Here is a 15,695-nt window from a genome sequence, read left to right as displayed (position 1 = left end):
CGTTTTCATGACGTTTTTATGCCTTACTATACTATGACGTTTTTATGACGTTTTTATGCCTTACTATACTATGAGTTTTTATGCCTTACTATACTATGACTTTTTCATGACATTTTTATGCCTTACTATACTATGACGTTTTCATGACGTTTTTATGCCTTACTATACTATGACATTTTTATGCCTTACTATACTATGATCTTTTAATGCCTTACTATACTATGACGTTTTCATGACGTTTTTATGCCTTACTATACTATGACGTTTTTATGCCTTACTATACTATGACGTTTTCATGACGTTTTTATGCCTTACTATACTATGACGTTTTTATGCCTTACTATACTATGACGTTTTCATGACGTTTTTATGCCTTACTATACTATGACGTTTTTATGCCTTACTATACTATGACGTTTTTATGCCTTACTATACTATGACGTTTTCATGACGTTTTTATGCCTTACTATACTATGACGTTTTCATGACGTTTTTATGCCTTACTATACTATGACGTTTTTATGCCTTACTATACTATGACGTTTTCATGACGTTTTTATGCCTTACTATACTATGACCTTTTAATGCCTTACTATACTATGACGTTTTTATGCCTTACTATATACTATGACGTTTTCATGACGTTTTTATGCCTTACTATACTATGACGTTTTTATGCCTTACTATACTATGACATTTTTATGCCTTACTATACTATGACGTTTTTATGCCTTACTATACTATGACGTTTTTATGCCTTACTATACTATGACGTTTTCATGACATTTTTATGCCTTACTATACTATGACGTTTTCATGACGTTTTTATGCCTTACTATACTATGACATTTTTATGCCTTACTATACTATGATCTTTTAATGCCTTACTATACTATGACGTTTTCATGACGTTTTTATGCCTTACTATACTATGACGTTTTTATGCCTTACTATACTATGACGTTTTCATGACGTTTTTATGCCTTACTATACTATGACGTTTTTATGCCTTACTATACTATGACGTTTTCATGACGTTTTTATGCCTTACTATACTATGACCTTTTTATGCCTTACTATACTATGACGTTTTTATGCCTTACTATACTATGACGTTTTCATGACGTTTTTATGCCTTACTATACTATGACATTTTCATGACGTTTTTATGCCTTACTATACTATGACGTTTTTATGCCTTACTATACGATGACGTTTTCATGACGTTTTTATGCCTTACTATACTATGACGTTTTTATGCCTTACTATACTATGACCTTTTAATGCCTTACTATACTATGACGTTTTTATGCCTTACTATACTATGACGTTTTCATGACATTTTTATGCCTTACTATACTATGACGTTTTCATGACGTTTTTATGCCTTACTATACTATGACGTTTTTATGCCTTACTATACTATGACGTTTTCATGACGTTTTTATGCCTTACTATACTATGACGTTTTTATGCCTTACTATACTATGACGTTTTCATGACGTTTTTATGCCTTACTATACTATGACCTTTTTATGCCTTACTATACTATGACGTTTTTATGCCTTACTATACTATGACGTTTTCATGACGTTTTTATGCCTTACTATACTATGACGTTTTCATGACGTTTTTATGCCTTACTATACTATGACGTTTTTATGCCTTACTATACTATGACGTTTTCATGACGTTTTTATGCCTTACTATACTATGACGTTTTCATGACGTTTTTATGCCTTACTATACTATGACGTTTTTGTGACGTTTTTATGCCTTACTATACTATGACGTTTTCATGACGTTTTTATGTCTTACTATACTATGACGTTTTCATGACGTTTTTATGCCTTACTATACTATGACGTTTTTATGCCTTACTATACTATGACGTTTTTATGCCTTACTATACTATGACGTTTTTATGCCTTACTATACTATGACGTTTTCATGCCTTACTATACTATGACGTTTTTATGCCTTACTATACTATGACCTTTTAATGCCTTACTATACTATGACGTTTTTATGCCTTACTATACTATGACGTTTTCATGACATTTTTATGCCTTACTATACTATGACGTTTTCATGACGTTTTTATGCCTTACTATACTATGACATTTTTATGCCTTACTATACTATGATCTTTTAATGCCTTACTATACTATGACGTTTTCATGACGTTTTTATGCCTTACTATACTATGACGTTTTTATGCCTTACTATACTATGACGTTTTCATGACGTTTTTATGCCTTACTATACTATGACGTTTTCATGACGTTTTTATGCCTTACTATACTATGACGTTTTCATGACGTTTTTATGCCTTACTATACTATGACGTTTTTGTGACGTTTTTATGCCTTACTATACTATGACGTTTTCATGACATTTTTATGCCTTACTATACTATGACGTTTTCATGACCTTTGAATGCCTTACTATACTATGACATTTTTATGCCTTACTATACTATGACCTTTTAATGCCTTACTATACTATGACGTTTTTATGCCTTACTATACTATGACGTTTTCATGACGTTTTTATGCCTTACTATACTATGACGTTTTTATGCCTTACTATACTATGACGTTTTCATGACGTTTTTATGCCTTACTATACTATGACGTTTTTATGCCTTACTATACGATGACGTTTTTATGCCTTACTATACTATGACGTTTTTATGCCTTACTATACTATGACGTTTTCATGACGTTTTTATGCCTTACTATACTATGACGTTTTTATGCCTTACTATACTATGACGTTTTCATGACGTTTTTATGCCTTACTATACTATGACCTTTTAATGCCTTACTATACTATGACGTTTTTATGCCTTACTATACTATGACGTTTTCATGACATTTTTATGCCTTACTATACTATGACGTTTTCATGACGTTTTTATGCCTTACTATACTATGACATTTTTATGCCTTACTATACTATGATCTTTTAATGCCTTACTATACTATGACGTTTTCATGACATTTTTATGCCTTACTATACTATGACGTTTTTATGCCTTACTTAATATGACGGTTTAATGCCTTACTATACTATGACGTTTTTATGTCTTACTATACTATGACGGTTTAATGCCTTACTATACTATGACGGTTTAATGCCTTATTATACTATGACGTTTTTATGCCTTACTATACTATGACGTTTTCATGACGTTTTTATGCCTTACTATACTATGACGGTTTAATGCCTTACTATACTATGACGTTTTCATGACATTTTTATGCCTTACTATACTATGACGTTTTCATGACGTTTTTATGCCTTACTATACTATGACATTTTTATGCCTTACTATACTATGATCTTTTAATGCCTTACTATACTATGACGTTTTCATGACATTTTTATGCCTTACTATACTATGACGTTTTTATGCCTTACTTAATATGACGGTTTAATGCCTTACTATACTATGACGTTTTTATGTCTTACTATACTATGACGGTTTAATGCCTTACTATACTATGACGGTTTAATGCCTTATTATACTATGACGTTTTTATGCCTTACTATACTATGACGTTTTCATGACGTTTTTATGCCTTACTATACTATGACGGTTTAATGCCTTACTATACTATGACGTTTTTATGTCTTACTATACTATGACGGTTTAATGCCTTACTATACTATGACGTTTTTATGCCTTACTATACTATGACGTTTTCATGACGTTTTTATGCCTTACTATACTATGACGTTTTTATGACGTTTTTATGCCTTACTATACTATGACGTTTTTATGCCTTACTATACTATGACCTTTTAATGCCTTACTATACTATGACGTTTTTATGCCTTACTATACTATGACGTTTTCATGACATTTTTATGCCTTACTATACTATGACGTTTTCATGACGTTTTTATGCCTTACTATACTATGATCTTTTAATGCCTTACTATACTATGACGTTTTCATGACGTTTTTATGCCTTACTATACTATGACGTTTTTATGCCTTACTATACTATGACGTTTTCATGACGTTTTTATGCCTTACTATACTATGACGTTTTTATGCCTTACTATACTATGACGTTTTCATGACGTTTTTATGCCTTACTATACTATGACGTTTTCATGACGTTTTTATGCCTTACTATACTATGACGTTTTTGTGACGTTTTTATGCCTTACTATACTATGACGTTTTCATGACGTTTTTATGCCTTACTATACTATGACGTTTTTATGCCTTACTATACTATGACGTTTTCATGACGTTTTTATGCCTTACTATACTATGACGTTTTTATGCCTTACTATACTATGACGTTTTTATGCCTTACTATACTATGACGTTTTCATGACGTTTTTATGCCTTACTATACTATGACCTTTTAATGCCTTACTATACTATGACGTTTTTATGCCTTACTATACTATGACGTTTTCATGACATTTTTATGCCTTACTATACTATGACGTTTTCATGACGTTTTTATGCCTTACTATACTATGACATTTTTATGCCTTACTATACTATGACGTTTTTATGCCTTACTATACTATGACGTTTTCATGACGTTTTTATGCCTTACTATACTATGACGTTTTCATGACGTTTTTATGCCTTACTATACAATGACGTTTTTGTGACGTTTTTATGCCTTACTATACTATGACGTTTTTATGCCTTACTATACTATGACGTTTTTATGCCTTACTATACTATGACGTTTTCATGACGTTTTTATGCCTTACTATACTATGACGTTTTTATGCCTTACTATACTATGACGTTTTCATGACGTTTTTATGCCTTACTATACTATGACGTTTTTATGCCTTACTATAGTATGACGTTTTCATGACGTTTTTATGCCTTACTATACTATGACATTTTTATGCCTTACTATACTATGACCTTTTAATGCCTTACTATACTATGACGTTTTTATGCCTTACTATACTATGACGTTTTCATGACGTTTTTATGCCTTACTATACTATGACGGTTTAATGCCTTACTATACTATGACGGTTTAATGCCTTACTATACTATGACGTTTTTATGCCTTACTATACTATGACGTTTTTATGCCTTACTGTACTATGACGTTTTCATGACGTTTTATGCCTTACTATACTATGACGTTTTTATGCCTTACTATACTATGACGTTTTCATGACGTTTTTATGCCTTACTATACTATGACGTTTTCATGACGTTTTTATGCCTTACTATACTATGACGTTTTTATGCCTTACTATACTATGACGTTTTTATGCCTTACTATACTATGACGTTTTCATGACGTTTTTATGCCTTACTATACTATGACTTTTTCATGACGTTTTTTGCCTTACTATACTATGACGTTTTTATGCCTTACTATACTATGACGTTTTCATGACGTTTTTATGCCTTACTATACTATGACGTTTTTATGCCTTACTATACTATGACGTTTTCATGACGTTTTTATGCCTTACTATACTATGACGTTTTTATGCCTTACTATACTATGACGTTTTTATGCCTTACTATTGTATGACGTTTTCATCACGTTTTTATGCCTTACTATACTATGACGTTTTTATGCCTTACTATAGTATGACGTTTTTATGCTTACTATACTATGACGTTTTCATGACTTTTTATGCCTTACTATACTATGACCTTTCAATGCCTTACTATACTATGACATTTTTATGCCTTACTATACTATGACGTTTTCATGACGTTTTTATGCCTTACTATACTATGACGTTTTTATGACATTTTTATGCCTTACTATACTATGTCCTTTTAATGCCTTACTATACTATGACGTTTTTATAACATTTTTATGCCTTACTATACTATGACGTTTTTATGCCTTACTATACTATGACGTTTTTATGCCTTACTGTACTATGACGTTTTCATGACGTTTTTATGCCTTACTTAATATGACGGTTTAATGCCTTACTATACTATGACGTTTTTATGTCTTACTATACTATGACGGTTTAATGCCTTACTATACTATGACGGTTTAATGCCTTATTATACTATGACGTTTTTATGCCTTACTATACTATGACGTTTTTATGCCTTACTATAGTATGACGTTTTCATGACGTTTTTATGCCTTTCTATACTATGACGTTTTAATGCCTTACTATACTATGACGTTTTTATGCCTTACTATACTATGACGTTTTTATGACATTTTTATGCCTTACTATAGTATGACGTTTTTATGACATTTTTATGCCTTACTATAGTATGACGTTTTCGTGACGTTTTTATGCCTTACTATACTATGACGTCTTTATGGCATTTTTATGCCTTACTATACTATGACGTTTTCATGACGTTTTTATGCCTTACTATACTATGACGTTTTTATGCCTTACTATACTATGACGTTTTCATGACGTTTTTATGCCTTACTATACTATGACGTTTTTATGCCTTACTATACTATGACGTTTTTATGACAATTTTATGCCTTACTATATAGTATGATGTTTTCGTGACGTTTTTATGCCTTACTATACTATGACGTTTTCGTGACGTTTTTATGCCTTACTATACTATGACGTTTTTATGCCTTACTATACTATGACGTTTTCATGACGTTTTTATGCCTTACTATACTATGACGTTTTCATGACGTTTTTATTCCTTACTATACTATGACGTTTTAATGCCTTACTATACTATGACGTTTTTATGCCTTAATATACTATGACGTTTTTATGACATTTTTATGCCTTACTATAGTATGACGTTTTCGTGACGTTTTTATGGCATTTTTATGCCTTACTATACTATGACGTTTTTATGCCTTACTATACTATGACGTTTTTATGCCTTACTATACTTTGACGTTTTTATGCTTTACTATACTATGACCTTTTAATGCCTTACTATACTATGACGTTTTTATGCCTTACTATACTATGACGTTTTTATGGCATTTTTATTCCTTACTATACTATGACCTTTTAATGCCTTGCTATACTATGACGTTTTTATGACTTACTATACTATTGTTTTTATGCCTTACTATACTATGACGTTTTTATGCCTTACTATACTATGACGTTTTTATGCCTTACTATACTATGACGTTTTCATGACGTTTTTATGCCTTACTATACTATGACGTTTTTATGCCTTACTATACTTTGACGTTTTTATGCTTTACTATACTATGACCTTTTAATGCCTTACTATACTATGACGTTTTTATGCTTTACTATACTATGACCTTTTAATGCCTTACTATACTATGACGTTTTTATGCCTTACTATACTATGACGTTTTCATGACGTTTTTATGCCTTACTATACTATGACGTTTTCATGACGTTTTTATGCCTTACTATACTATGACCTTTTAATGCCTTACTATACTATGACGTTTTTATGACTTACTATACTATTGTTTTTATGCCTTACTATACTATGACGTTTTTATGCCTTACTATACTATGACGTTTTTATGCTTTACTATACTATGAAGTTTTTATGACATTGTTATGCCTTACTATACTATGACCTTTCAATGCCTTACTATACCATGACGTTTTTATGCCTTACTATACTATGATGTTTTCATCACGTTTTTATGCCTTACTATACTGTGACGTTTTTATGCCTTACTATAGTATGACGTTTTTATGCTTTACTATACTATGAAGTTTTTATGACATTTTTATGCCTTACTATACTATGACCTTTCAATGCCTTACTATACTATGACATTTTTATGCCTTACTATACTATGACGTTTTTATGCCTTACTATAGTATGACGTTTTTATGCTTTACTATACTATGAAGTTTTTATGACATTTTTATGCCTTACTATACTATGACCTTTCAATGCCTTACTATACTATGACATTTTTATGCCTTACTATACTATGACGTTTTCATGACGTTTTTATGCCTTACTATACTATGACGTTTTTATGACATTTTTATGCCTTACTATACTATGTCCTTTTAATGCCTTACTATACTATGACGTTTTCATGACGTTTTTTATGCCTTACTATACTATGACGTTTTTATGCCTTACTATACTGTGACGTTTTTATGACGTTTTCATGCCTTACTATACTGTGACGTTTTTATGCTTTACTATGACGCTTTTATGCTTTACTATACTATGACGTTTTTATGCCTTACAATACTACGACGTTTTCATGACGTTTTTATGCCTTACTATACTATGATGTTTTTATTCCTTACTATACTGTGACGTTTTTATGCCTTACTATACTGTGACGTTTTTATGCCTCACTATACTATGACGTTTTCATGACGTTTTTATGCCTTACTAGACTATGACCTTTTCATGACTTACTATACTACTGTTTTTTTATGTCTTACTATACTATGAGGTTTTTATGCCTTACTATACTATCACGTTTTTATACCTTTCTATACTATGACGTTTTTATGACATTTTTATGCCTTACTATACTATGTCCTTTTAATGCCTTACTATACTATGACGTTTTCATGACGTTTTTTATGCCTTACTATACTATGACGTTTTTATGCCTTACTATACTGTGACGTTTTTATGCCTCACTATACTGTGACGTTTTTATGCTTTACTATGACGCTTTTATGCTTTACTATACTATGACGTTTTTATGCCTTACAATACTATGACGTTTTCATGACGTTTTTATGCCTTACTATACTATGATGTTTTTATGCCTTACTATACTGTGACGTTTTTATGCCTTACTATACTGTGACGTTTTTATGCCTCACTATACTATGACGTTTTATGCCTTACTAGACTATGACCTTTTCATGACTTACTATACTACTGTTTTTTTATGTCTTACTATACTATGAGGTTTTTATGCCTTACTATACTATCACGTTTTTATACCTTTCTATACTATGACGTTTTTATACCTTTCTATACTATGACGTTTTTATGACATTTTTATGCCTTACTATACTATGACCTTTCAATGCCTTACTATACTATGACGTTTTTATGCCTTACTATACTATGACATTTTCATCACGTTTTTATGCCTTACTATACTATGACGTTTTTATGCCTTACTATAGTATGACGTTTTTATGCTTTACTATACTATGAAGTTTTTATGACATTTTTATGCCTTACTATACTATGACCTTTCAATGCCTTACTATACTATGACATTTTTATGCCTTACTATACTATGACGTTTTCATGACGTTTTTATGCCTTACTATACTATGACGTTTTTATGACATTTTTATGCCTTACTATACTATGTCCTTTTAATGCCTTACTATACTATGACGTTTTTATGCCTTACTGTACTATGACGTTTTCATGACGTTTTATGCCTTACTATACTATGACGTTTTTATACCTTACTATACTATGACGTTTTCATGACGTTTTTATGCCTTACTATACTATGACGTTTTTATGCCTTACTTAATATGACGGTTTAATGCCTTACTATACTACGACGTTTTTATGTCTTACTATACTATGACGGTTTAATGCCTTACTATACTATGACGGTTTAATGCCTTATTATACTATGACGTTTTTATGCCTTACTATACTATGACGTTTTTATGCCTTACTATAGTATGACGTTTTCATGACGTTTTTATGCCTTTCTATACTATGACGTTTTAATGCCTTACTATACTATGACGTTTTTATGCCTTACTATACTATGACGTTTTTATGACATTTTTATGCCTTACTATAGTATGACGTTTTTATGACATTTTTATGCCTTACTATACTATGACGTCTTTATGGCATTTTTATGCCTTACTATACTATGACGTTTTCATGACGTTTTTATGGCCTACTATACTATGACGTTTTTATGCCTTACTATACTATGACGTTTTTATGGCATTTTTATGCCTTACTATACTATGACGTTTTAATGCCTTACTATACTATGACGTTTTTATGCCTTACTATACTATGACGTTTTCATGACGTTTTTATGCCTTACTATACTATGACGTTTTTATGCCTTACTATACTATGACGTTTTTATGACATTTTTATGCCTTACTATATAGTATGACGTTTTCGTGACGTTTTTATGCCTTACTATACTATGACGTTTTCGTGACGTTTTTATGCCTTACTATACTTTGACGTTTTAATGCCTTACTATACTATGACGTTTTTATGCCTTAATATACTATGACGTTTTTATGACATTTTTATGCCTTACTATAGTATGACGTTTTCGTGACGTTTTTATGGCATTTTTATGCCTTTCTATACTATGACCTTTTAATGCCTTGCTATACTATGACGTTTTTATGGCTTACTATAGTATGACGTTTCCGTGACGTTTTTATGCCTTACTATACTATGACGTTTTTATGGCATTTTTATTCCTTACTATACTATGACCTTTTAATGCCTTGCTATACTATGAGGTTTTCATGACATTTTTATGCCTTACTATACTATGACGTTTTCGTGACGTTTTTATGCCTTACTATACTATGACGTTTTTAAGACATTTTTATGCCTTACTATACTATGACCTTTTAATGCCTTACTATACTATGACCTTTTAATGCCTTACTATACTATGACGTTTTTATGCCTTACTATACTATGACGTTTTCATGACGTTTTTATGCCTTACTATACTATGACGTTTTTATGCTTTACTATACTATGACGTTTTTATGCCTTACTATACTATGACGTTTTTATGCCTTACTATACTATGACCTTTTAATGCCTTACTATACTATGACGTTTTTATGCCTTACTATACTATGACGTTTTCATGACGTTTTTATGCCTTACTATACTATGACCTTTTAATGCCTTACTATACTATGACGTTTTTATGACTTACTATACTATTGTTTTTATGCCTTACTATACTATGACGTTTTTATGCCTTACTATACTATGACCTTTTCATGACTTACTATACTACTGTTTTTTTATGTCTTACTATACTATGAGGTTTTTATGCCTTACTATACTATCACGTTTTTATACCTTTCTATACTATGACGTTTTTATACCTTTCTATACTATGACGTTTTTAGGAGGTGTTTATGCTTCATTATACATATAATGTTTTTCTGACATTTGTATGCCTCCGTATACTATGATGTTTTTATGTCTTAATATACTATATCATTGTTATGCTTTACTAAACTATGTTTTTTTAATCACATTTTTATGCCTTACCATACTATGAAGTTATTTTGCTTTACTGTACTATGATGTTTTTATGCCTTACTATTGTAACCTTTTCACCACCGGTTCATTACGTTTTTAATTACTTTATGTTTCTTTAAATAAAGTATTAAACCGCTTTAAACTCAAATTTGTTAAAATCTGGTGAAAGAGGCATCTACATGTAAATACACTGTCTAGGGTTAGCTATGACTCTCACTCTCACAAATAATTAGTTCGAGGCTGACGGGAGTACTCCTGGTTTTTCCTTAATAAAATGCAATGAATTATATGAACTGCCTTATTAAAATAAACACCAAGCAATAACATACAAAAACACAATATCTCACTTTTTGGATATGTGTTAACAAACTTAAATTGCACAGAAACCCTCAAACGAAAATAAACAATTATGAAATAAAATACACCAAGTGATCCTTAGTCTTTAATCTGTTCAATCTGAGTGCACTTTGTTTGGATAGTTATTTTAGCAAGCTTGCATTTTGGTTTGTTGGTGCGCTTTAAAGTTGGAGCTCATGAAGAAACAGGACAACACTACCTCTGTATGGGCAATGGAAACAGCTCCTACCGCAAAATCCCTCTCGTGTCTCTCTGACTAAAGCAGCACAGCAACGATGAGCAGCACGGTCCTCAGCCTCACCCAGCAGCTAAAGTCCAAAGTCCGTCCACGGATCCGAAACGCACCCGTCGCGGGTGCGTCTTCCTCCGACTTCCGTACAGGGGATGAATGCGAGGAAAGCTTGCACCGGCTCTCCCACAATAGTGGAGGCTAGGCTAACTCAGCTAGCTCACGTTGCACTGAAGAAAACACTCTGTGTGTCGACAGCAAACAGTCCCAAACTCACTCACTTAAGAGCGTGGTATCTGGTAAGCTCGTTCACAGTCCATCAGAAAGGAATAAAGACGATAAACATGGCATAGTCTGTTTCCAATCTCACACGTGTCGGAGTCTCTACTCCACACCATCTTTCCCATAGTTCTGCAGCGCTCTTCTCTTCTTCTACTCTTCACACAGGTGAACCGGAAATATCAACTCTTTATGGTCATTTCTTCTCAAACGTAACCAGAATCACCTGTTAGCTTTTAAAATACTGAACAGACCATGAAATATCTTTTGAAGGCACATACTTTTTTATGATAAATTATTTATGCATTTTAACTTCTAAATTCTAATTTACCTCCAATATTAATCAGTCGTCTTATTAATAACTTGAAATAATTACACCTTTAAAGGAGAAACAAATAATATAACTGCTATTTATCAGGTTATGACTTTTTTTTTTGCCTTACTAGACTATGATATTTTTATACCTTATGATACATATGGGCCCTCATTTATCAAACGAACGTACGGCAGAAAACCGTGCGTACGACCATTTCCACGCAAGCTTCGGCATTTATCAATTTGGACGTGAGCGGACGCTACGATCAGATCTCACGTCAGGTCTGAGCTCGTGTACGCAAATCTGAATTTGCGGTGCAGCACAGCAAAATCTGTCTGAGTCTGAAAATAATTATTAAACAAACCTCAGCTGTCATTAGCATAAACAATCACATATTTATAACAGATCAAAACGGATTCTTAAAACGAATAAAACAAGATAAAAAAATTGAATTTTAATAAAGCCCTCGTTTATTTACTGATACCACTTTTTTGAACAATAAAACAATATGATAGGCTAAATAGCCTAACATGACATCTAATTATTGCACGTTAAATTTTGAAATAATAATAAATACAAGCAGAAATGTGTGTTTGCAAATTAACTCGTGGCAAAATTGTGTAATTGTTTTTTGTTTTTTCCGATGGGTATGACACAACTGGAACAACAATTAAAAGCATCTGGTGAGATAATCATTGTTGCACTGTGGTTGGTCAGATGTTTACTCACTCCCCTATTTAAACAGATGCTTTGACAGTTATCAAATCATAACGATGGCAGATTTACTCGTTTTGGAGGAACAATACGCGCGTGTCAGATGTGAGCGCGTTTTCAGAGACCGCAGGGATCTCCAGATTGCTGGGTTTCCAAATTTGGTTGGAGCAATTGATTGCACTCGTGCGTCTGAAGGCACCATCCATGAATGATTACGCATTCATCAATCGCAAAAACTACCACTCTATAAATGTACAGGTGATTTGTGATGCCAAGCTATCACTTTTAAACGTGGTGGCCAGGTGGCCGGGGGGGGACACACGATTCTTTTATTTTTCAAAACAGCTGTGTTGGCGCGCGGCTGCAGGAGGCGGCACTGCAGAGCCAAACTCATCTCCGTCACCCTCTTCCACACAGCAGTTTTATGAGCTCCTGTGATCCCACTCTTCAGACTGCCAAAAAACACATCCTTATTTTGCGCCACCTCGGATGTCAGGATGTCGATCTCCATCTCTGAAAAGTTTAGTTTTTTGCCAGTAACTCTTCTCTCCAAGTTTGACCTTAGTGGGCGAGGCCTCCGAACCAGGAATATTTAAGGGCGTAACATGTTAATGACGATCGAATTCACCCGCCGCATTTATCAAGACCCGATCATTCGTACGCTGGGATTGGTCAGATACGAATGTTTCATGAATCACACTTGGATCCTATCGTACGACCAATTCTGCGCTCAGAACTGCGCCTGTTTTCACGCAAGAATGTTTTTACACCTTACGATACTATGACCTTTTTATACATTACAATACTATGATGTTTTTATGTCTTAATATACTATGTCATTGTTATGCCTTACTATACTATGATGTTTTTATGACATTTTTATGCCTTTTTTATTAACCTTTATGAAAAGTGCTATACAAAGGTTGATTGATTGATTGATTTTTTTTGTTGTTTTGCCTACTATACTATGAAGTTTTTATGACCTTATTCTCCTTATTATAACTTCTTCTGTGGTATTTAACCCTGCAGATAGTTTTGAGGACAAAGGGTTTGTTCACCCAAATTTCTTCTTTACCTTCTTCTGTGGTATTTAACCCTGCAGATAGTTTTGAATTTATTTCCCATTATGAGGTCTGTCTCTGAGATTTCTGCCTCCTGCCCAGAACGATGAAGGTCCAGTGTCCCTGCTACAGGTTTGTTCATTTTTACCTCCATTGTACTGGGGTGGTGTCAGAAATGTCAGACAAACATCTCAAAACCTGAACCGTAAAACCAAAACTGTTGCATGTTTGGATACCAGAGGTAAGAAAATGCCTATAACAGACCCTTTAACCACAGTCATTATTATTAATGAAAAAGAAGCTACAGATACATCATCTCATTGACACAAAACAATGTCATATCTTTCCACACAATAGATGCTTTAATACTCTGTGACAGGACACTCACATCACACTGTCAGCACATAAAGTTAATGTTGCATACAGTTTCCAACATTATCCGAAACAGCAGGACCCTACTCACAAATAACCACTGGAAGATGCCACGTACAAAAGCCCAGGGTGGATACAGCAAAGGCAAGACCACACACACTCATACACAGAGTTAGCAGGTGACAGGACACAACACACAGCCAGCTCCGCCTAAAGCCTTACAGTTAACCTACTGTAGGTCACATTTCTCAGTCAAAATGGTGGATGTTTTTCAAGGTGTGAACAAGCGTCAGACTGCTAGCATGTGCTCCTCCTAGCATAAATTCCCTCTTTAAAAGCAGCTTTAGGGGATTACATTACATTACAATAATTATTGGGCTCAAAGTGCTGTAGAAAATAAATATGACAAGAGCGAGACTTTAAATGCATAACCCACCTCAGCCTCCTTTATGCAACACAGATGTTTGCTAAGTATCTTTAAAAAAAATATAGATATAGCTACATTTCCAGGACTAAAACGTGAATACTTGTACAGTACATAAGGAGGAATGCATATATATAATAATGTATATAATAACTATGATTGGGGATCAAGAAAATACAATGTTAGTGCTGCTAGCTACATAAAGAGCTCTATTCCAAATGACTACCCTCAAATTTGATGTCATCTTAAGATCCCTTCTGAAAAGTGCCATGACTTAATCATACAATACAACTTTTTAATGTCACCTACTAAATTTTAAAATCAGCCTTAATTTATTTGCAATCAATCAGCAGTCAGTCAGTCATTGTGTGAGCAGCCATCACTGTTTTGTGAAGCTAGTTTCATGTTGGGGTGTCGCTCGCTGTTGCCGGCAGGGCAGCGGTTCAGATGGCCGATGAGGTTTTGGTCTCTTTGGGTCGGAGCCGGGCCACGTGCTCCAGCTGGCCGGAGTCGGACACGTCGTAGCTCGTCTTGTACTTGGCCAGGATTTTCATCAGTGGGCGGAGCTTCAGCCACCACTGCTCCTTAGGGATCCTGTGGCTGAAAGGACAAAGTATGAGGACAGCATTATCTCATCTAAAATCTACATTTTTCTTTCTCACAGCAAGAAATTAAATATTATTAAATATTAAAAATATTAAATGAAAACAATAAATATTTTTTATGTTGTTAAATTCACTGTT

General features: G+C 33.2%; 1 protein-coding gene across 3 annotated transcripts in view; it reads right to left on the bottom strand.

Moving 5' to 3' along the window:
- Window positions 1-14,495: 14,495 nt before the first annotated feature.
- The window catches only part of LOC130179364 (ATP-dependent 6-phosphofructokinase, platelet type-like), a 32,472-nt gene continuing 31,272 nt past the window's right edge, over window positions 14,496-15,695 (bottom strand). For all 3 annotated transcript variants that reach the window (XM_056392293.1, XM_056392292.1, XM_056392291.1), the window contains one exon: window positions 14,496-15,552. In XM_056392293.1, coding sequence (XP_056248268.1) covers window positions 15,396-15,552 — 157 coding nt within the window. In that variant the 3' untranslated portion in view covers window positions 14,496-15,395. The remainder of the gene's footprint in view (window positions 15,553-15,695) is intronic.

This window comes from Seriola aureovittata, chromosome 12 (assembly GCF_021018895.1).
Source record: "Seriola aureovittata isolate HTS-2021-v1 ecotype China chromosome 12, ASM2101889v1, whole genome shotgun sequence".
Taxonomy (NCBI): Eukaryota; Metazoa; Chordata; class Actinopteri; order Carangiformes; family Carangidae; genus Seriola; species Seriola aureovittata.
The sequence above is the reverse complement of the archived record's forward strand: the minus strand, read 5'-3'. Positions and strand labels throughout refer to the sequence as shown.